This window comes from Heteronotia binoei, chromosome 13 (genome assembly GCF_032191835.1).
Source record: "Heteronotia binoei isolate CCM8104 ecotype False Entrance Well chromosome 13, APGP_CSIRO_Hbin_v1, whole genome shotgun sequence".
NCBI classification, from domain to species: domain Eukaryota; kingdom Metazoa; phylum Chordata; class Lepidosauria; order Squamata; family Gekkonidae; genus Heteronotia; species Heteronotia binoei.
The window spans coordinates 15,550,627-15,558,337 of record NC_083235.1 but is presented as its reverse complement, the minus strand read 5'-3'; the positions used below and the strand labels follow the sequence as shown (position 1 = coordinate 15,558,337).

The 7,711-nt window shown below is 47.1% G+C and overlaps 1 protein-coding gene across 1 annotated transcript; it reads right to left on the bottom strand.

The window, feature by feature from the left end:
* Positions 1-4,548: 4,548 nt before the first annotated feature.
* Positions 4,549-5,490, bottom strand: LOC132581799 (olfactory receptor 1L1-like). Its single transcript, XM_060253212.1, has one exon. The coding sequence runs from the start codon at positions 5,488-5,490 to the stop codon at positions 4,549-4,551; it is 942 nt and encodes a 313-aa protein (XP_060109195.1).
* Between the last annotated feature and the right edge of the window lie 2,221 nt (positions 5,491-7,711).

Sequence of the window (7,711 nt, the reverse complement as noted above, 5' to 3'; positions counted from 1 at the left end):
TGAGGGAGGCATTCCCTTTTTAAAACACACACACATGAGCGCTTTGGCCCGCACCGGCACTAGATTCCCCCCCCCCCAACAATGGTCGTTTTCGCATTATCGAGATAACGCAACAGCGAAATAACGCAACTAAAGTCAATAATAATAAAAAAAAATTCTAACGAAACCAATTGAAGTGGCAATTGAGGCTATTCCAGGAGGGTTTTTTTTTTTCTATTTGTTAATTTCGAAATATCACTATTACGCAAAACTGTGAAGTTTTAAAAAAAAAATGGCCGTGCCGGCACTTTGGGGAAGCGCCGCGAAAGGCTGATGATTGGCCAAGCGGGTGGATGGGGTGGGAGGACGGAAAGGGAGAGGGTGACGCCCACAAAGCAGTCAATCCGGCGTGGATGGATTTCGCACAGCAAACTCCGCTGAGCGGATCCTGAGTGCATCCGGAGGTTTTCGGAAACTCCAGCAGCATGCTGAAAAACATACTCCGGTGTAAAATCCCTGAAGCGCCGGAGCAAAGCGCAGCGCCGGAGCAACATGTGCGAAATCCAAGAGAAGATCCGGAGGTAAATGGGGCGCTACGCCGGAGCAAACGCTAGTGCGAAAACGGCCATAGATTAAAACAATATACAGCTTGGTGCTAACACATTAGATGTTCCTCATAGTTCCAGGATGGCGGTTATTCCAGAATTCTCCTACAGAAGGTTGAAGGCCTGCCGGAAGAGAACAGTCTTACAGGCCTTGCGGAACGGGGTGGAACTTGTGTGGGGAGAAGATATAGGAGATCATAAGCCCCTCTGAGACTCTGATTCAGAGAGAAGGGTGGGGTATAGATTTGCAGTCTTCTTCTCTTGCTGATATCAGCCCACCCTGAGAATAACCATCTTCCCAAAGGTTAATTACCATGTGGAATTCACTGCCACAGGAGGTGGTGGCGGCTACAAGCATAGCCAGCTTCAAGAGGGGATTGGATAAAAATATGGAGCAGAGGTCCATCAGTGGAAGACAGGCCAGTCGTATGTGCCTTAACTACTCCATGACGGACACCTTCGCTGAATGTGTTGTCTTGCCGCAAGAATAAGGTTGCCAGATCTTTCTTGCACCTGCAGCGCAATGACGTCACCCAAAAGTGATGTAATCATGCTGGGCACATCACATGGGGGCAATCTAGCATCTTGGTAAAAAAAAAACCTCTGTGGTGCCAATCCTAAAGCCACAGAGTTTTTGCCAAAATGCTAGCGCATCACTTCCGGATGACGTCATTGTGCCAAGCACATCATGTGCTGACAGAGCTCTGCAGGGGTGGGGCTCCCCCCACTGGCCAATCCTGTGCCAGTGAATTGGAGGCCACAAAATTGAAAGAAACCCTGCCCCCAGCGGGCCATGGTGAGGTGGCATGGGAGGATAGGAAGGCCGTCACTACCACATTAGGTCATAAGTGCAGGAAGAGCTACTATTTGCGCCTTATATGGTTTTGTCTATTTAAAACATTATAGTGGGAAGTGTCCAGCCACTCCATTGACTTACAGTGGAACCATAGGGCAGGGGTGGCCAACGGTAGCTCTCCAGATGTTTTTTGCCTACAACTCCCATCAGCTCCAGCCATTGGCCATGCTGGCTGGGGCTGATGGGAGTTGTAAGCACAAAACATCTGGAGAGCTACCGTTGGCCACCCCTGCCATAAGGTTTTCAAGGCAAGAAACATTCAGAGGTGGTTTGCCATTGCTTAGCTCTGGGTCACGACCCTGCACTTCCTTGGTGGTCTCTCCCATCCAACTACTAACCAGGGCTGACCCTGCTTAGCTTTTTAAATCTGAAGAGATCCAGCTAGCTGGCCTATCCAGCTCAGCAGGGGTGGAATTCTAGCAGGAGTTCCTTTGCATATTAGGCCACACACCCCTGATGGAGCCAATCCGCCAAGAGATTGCAAAAAAAAGAGCCTTGTAAGCTCTTGGCGGATTGGCTCCATCAGGGATGTGTGGCCTAATATGCAAAGGAGCTCCTGCTAGAATTCCACCCCTGCAGCTCGGGGATTTAAAAAATAGGCACATCCATATATTGCTTGTAGAAGTAAGTGGAGAAGAAAGATAAGAGAAAAGGGTGGCGGAGACAGAACTTCAGTGCCTCTTGAATCTCCTGGGACTACACAGAGCCACACTCAATCCACTACCATACATAAAACTGCCTCCCCACAAAAGAGGAGAAATCTCAGGGATTGCTTCTCTGCACATATTAGCCAAGGATCTGCTTTGTGTTTAACTAACCCCTGAATAAATTCCCTATCTGAAGCCACTGAAATTTGTTGGGAATAGGTCATTAAATTCTAATTGCCACTTATTTTCTCTCTGCCTTGCATATTTATGATTATTGAGGTGGTTTCCTTTTTTTGTTTGCTAGAACAACCACCTAAGCACACAAACACACACAAAGAAGGATAATAGGTATCCTGGGAATTCCCATGTAGAAAGATATATTTTAAATAGCAGGGATCTCAAAGAAGCAATAGTTTTCTGGAATAGTATCCAGTGTTTTCTTCAAATGGGCTTGAAAGTTAGGGAAAAGTACCCTCAATCTGAATTTAAAAGGTCAAGGTAGTCCCCTGTGCAAGCAGCAGTCGTTTTCGACTCTGGGGGTGACGTTGCTTTCGCAACATTTTCACGGCAGACTTTTTACGGTGTGGTGCCTTCTCCAAGCCAGCTGTCAGGGCAGTGGGGGCTTCGAGAGCCACACAGTATGTGTGACAGAGCCACATGTAGCTCCCAAGCCACAGTTTGGCCACCCCTGAACTATATGATCCCTGACTGGTGGGGCTCACATATGCCACTTATGCAGAAAGTATTGCTCTTCTTCTGGATTGGCTGGACGCACTCACTGATGTCATCACAACGCCCGTATAGAGCCTGACAACAGCCTATTTGCTCTGTGACTCCTGGCTGGCTAGGATCACCTGTGTGACTAATCCATGTGGTAAAAAGATCAACATAGTGTGGATGCAGCAGGAGGTGATAAAAGAATTGAGAGCAGCAAGTTGGATCAAAACAGAACGGGTTTATAATGATAGGTTTGAGATGAGATTTCTTCAAACCTCCATGTTTCTTCCAACCTATCCATAACCAGGGATGTGTGATCTGTGACCAACACCCCAGTCCTAAGACCCTCTCCCCCACTGCCAGCACATCCCAAGTCCTGGTGTGTAGCACCAGTACTGCTAATTATTATCTAGTGCAGGGATTTTTTTTAAACAGGAACGCAGTTCCCACTGGCTTAGTGTTAGAGGGTGTGGCTGAATATGCAAATAATTTCCTGACTGGTTTTTTCTACAAAAAAAACCCTGTATGAGACAATGGTGACATCAGGGGGGGAGTGGCCTAATATGCAAATGAGTTCCTGCTGGGCTTTTTCTACAAAAAAAGCCCCTTGTGGAACAATGGTGACATCGGGGGAGTGGCCTAATATGCAAATGAGTTCCTGCTGGGCTTTTTCTACAAAAAGCCCCGTGTGGAACAGTGGTGACATCAGGGGGAGTGGCCTAATATGCAAATGAGTTCCTGCTGGGCTATTTCTGCAAAAAAAAGTCCTGATCTAGCGCCCACTCTGTAGAGGGGTAAACCCCTCTTTGCCATTTCTGGGTTGTACCTGGTGGTGACATCAGCAACCGCATCAACATCCAGGGCTCTTTTTGAGCAGGAGCACACAGGAGCACAGTTCCTGCTGACTTGGCATCAGGGATGTGCGGCCTAATATGCAAATGAGCTCCTGCTGGGCTTTTTCTTCAAAAAGGCCTGTGTGGAGCATTGGTGGTGTCAGGGGGTGTAGCCTAATATGCAAATGAGTTCCTGCTGGGCTTTTTCTACCAAAAAAAAGCCCTGCCAATGTCATTCCTCGTGTCTCTCCGCCCAGCCCTCCCCACTGGTTGCCAGGCTTATCTGGCCAATCCTGGAAGCTTTGAGAGGCAGAGCTGGGGATAAGGCAAGTGCTGCAGACATTGTGATCTCACTTCTGGGTGAATGGTTTGATGGAGAAAAAACTTCTTAGAGAGTGAAAATACTTTTTAATACTTGGGGGATGAAAGAAACACATTTTATAGGATAGAGGAATATATTTTTTATTACTACTTAGGAAGAGAACATTAGAGAAGCCATGTTGAATCAGGCCAATTGCCCAAACCCAGGTGCCATCACGAGGTCCACCAGTGGGGCTAGAATTCCAAATGCCCTCCCACTGTTGCCCCTCAAACACCAAGAAAACAGAGCATCATTGCCCTAGACAGAGTGTTCCGTCTATACTTTGTGGCTAAGAGCCATTGTTGGACCTCTGCTTCATATGTTTATCCAATCCTCTTTTGAGGCGTAAAAGCACTTTTAAAATTAATGTAAAGGAAATTGCATTTCTGTAAACATCTGCCTTTTAAAGAGGCAATCACTCTCAAAGAAATATGTAAGGAGATCAGTGTCAGGGCAGTTCAGTAAATGGAATGGGAACTCTTCAAATGTGCCTGACAGAATCTGCAACTCTTGGTATATCCCGTCACAGATCTCACAGGTACCTCTAGTTTCAAGATCGATGAAAATACTTCTTGTAGACCCTCTTCATGGCTGCCTTCATCTCATTGTTCCTGAGGGTATAGATGAAAGGATTCAACATGGGGGTTACCAGGGTGTACATAATAGCTGCCACTGTGTCCTTGTGCTCTGGGTGATTGGCATTTGGCTTGAAATAAATAAAGCTTATCCCACCAAAGTACATGACCACTACACAGATGTGGGACCCGCACGTCGAGAATGCCTTGCGCTTGGCAACGGCTGACGGAATCTTCAAGATGGTATAGAAAATGAAGATGTATGAAATGAGAATGAGCACAAATGGCCCCAGGATCTCCACTAATCCCTCTGTCATCAAGACTAAATCTATAACGCTTGAGTCAGAACAAGAAACGTCCAGAACAGGGTAAAGGTCACAGAAAAACTGAGCGATCTCCCCAGGGTTACAGAACTCGACATGAGACATCATCACGGTGTAAAGCACAGAGTGGAAGAAGGGGATGGTCCAGGATATGGCTGCCAATTGAAGGCAACGCTTGTAGCTCATCATGGCAGAATAGTAGAGCGGGCGGCAGATGGCCACAAAACGGTCGTAGGCCATGGAAGCCAGGATGTAGCTGTCTGCATTGCCAATAAAGATTGCGAAAAATATCTGTGTCAGACAGCCATGGTAGGAGATGGTCTTTTTCTGAGACACCAAGTTCACGATCGCCTTGGGGATGATGTTGCTGCAAAACCCCAAATCGCATACTGCAAGGAAGCTGAGGAGGAAGTACATGGGGGTCTGGAAGAGCTTCTCATCAGAGCGGATCACGAAGATGATGGTGACGTTCCCCAGGAGGGTGAGCAGATACATGAAGAGGAAGAAGGGGAAAAGAATCTTCTGGAGCTCGGGTTGGGAGGTGAAGCCACGGATGAAAAATTCGGAGACCTGGGTGACATTCCTGTGATTCATTGCTGTAGGGGTGGGATAACAAGAAAGTGAGATAACCGCTGCGGACGTTTTGGCTGGTAGTTTCCAAGGCAATGGTGTACATTCCTTTACTAGCTACCTATTGCAGCTTGGATTGGAAATTGGAATGGAACTGTCCTGCAAGCCCACCAGTTTGGTAGGATGCAACGATGATGGAGGAGGAGGAGGAGCAGAATATTGGATTGATATCCCACCCTCCACTCTGAATCTCAGAGCAGCTCACAATCTCCCTTATCTTCCTCCTCCACAACAAATATGCTGTGGGGTAGGTGGGATATATATATATATATATGCATAAATATGCACATGCGGTATGTAAAATGATGAGGTTGCTGAATTGCACTTTTTTTCTTGTAGGAATCACATTTTGTAAATATTTTTGTCACAAAATGCTTGTGAGAGCTATGGCTGACCCAAGGCCATTCCAGCAGCTGCAAGTGAAGGAGTGGGAAATCAAACCCGGTTCTCCCAGATAAGTATTTGTGCACTTAACCAATACACCAAACTGGCTCTCAGACTTAACTCACACTACACCAAACTTTGAGCAGACCTAATATTGCAAGGGGTGGGGGGATGCAAAACGCTGCCCTTCTGTCAATACCCCTTGTAAGCTATGGAGTCTTGTGAGCAAACATTCAACTTCATGAGCTACTGGCATTAAAGTTGTGAGCTTCTGCAGAAATGAGTTTGCTCTGGGGCCATTTTTTTCTGAGCTCAGATGTTCTTGCTATGCCTTCAGATGATTCAGTCTATTTGCCAAGAGTAAGGCAAACTTGTCTAGCTAAACTTATTTCAAGCCTGATCACAAAAAGCACCAAAAAATACTACTTTGATTTTACACACACACACACACACAGGGCTTTTTAAATAGAAAAAGCCAGCAAGAACTCATTTGCGTATTAGGCCACACTCCATGATGTAACCATTATTTCACAGAGGGCATTTTTTAAGGGAAAAAAGCCCTGCAGAAACTCATTTGCATATTAGGCCACACCCCCTGACACCAAGCCAGCCAGAACTGCATTCCTGTGCGTTCCTGCTCAAAAAAAGCCCTGTGTATATATCTGTGTGTGTCTAAAATCTTTTGAGAATGTCTGCAGAAGCACCAGGATGCAGGCTAAAAAACTGTGAGCTAGCTCACGCTAACTCAGCTTAGAGGGAACACTGCCACCTGTTCATTTTTGTTTAAGCAGCTTCATGACAGTATTCATATGGATGATTTTTTTTCACCCAACCTGCTTAGTGCAGTGACGAGGTAACAGGGGCTGAATTTAAATGGCCAGTATAAGCTGCCACAGGAACGGCTGAGGTCCAGGCCAAAAAGGTGCATTCAAACGTGCACATCTGGGTCCCACCCCACTGCCGCCTTTACCATATTCCTCACCGTCACCATGCCGCTCCAAAAAGCTACCACATTGGAAGTGGTAACAAATTGCCCAAGTGCTTCTGCGGTGCCTTTCCCGGCTGTCTGAATGGCCAGAAAGCCGGTGGTGTGAGCAGTGTGACTGCTCCTCCAGGGTGCACATGGCTCATTCCGGCAGCAGGCCGCACTCCGTCTGGTTGCCTTGGGGGCTTTGCTTTATTCCGGCTGACTTCCGCACTGGGGGGCTGCCACCCCAAGCTACCCTCCCATACTAGGGTTGCAAATCCCCAGGTGGGGGCAAGGGATCCCCCAGTTTGGAGGCCCTCCACCCACTTCAGGGTCATCAGAAAGCGGGGCTGGGTGGGGAATTTCTGCTGGCCACTGCATTGTTCCCTAAGGAGACCGATTCCCATAGGAAATAATGGAGAATTGATCTGTGGATATCTGGGGCTCTGGGGTGGCTGTTCTTTGAGGTAGAGGCACCAAATTTGCAGTATAGCATCCAGTGCCTCTCCTCAAAAACCCTCCAAGTTTCAAAAGGATTGGACCAGGGGGGTCCAATTCTATGAGCCCCAAAGAAGGTGCCCCTATCCTTCACTATTTCCAATGGAAGGAAGGCATTTAAAAAGTGTGCCGTCCCTCTAAATGTGATGGCCAGAACTCCCTTTGGAGTTCAGTTATGCTTGTCACAACCTTGCTCCTGGCTCCACCCCCAAAGTTCCCAGATATTTCTTGAATTGAACTTGGCAGCCCTAATCTGTACCTGGGCAGGGTGTTGTTTACACCGCAGATTTAAACCCGTTTCAAATTTAAGTACCATGAGAAACTAAGGAAACCTAG

Coding starts and splice junctions, on each gene's coding strand:
- LOC132581799 (XM_060253212.1), bottom strand. CDS start 5,490: ATGAATCACAGGAATGTCACCCAGGTCTCCGAATTTTTCATCCGTGGC.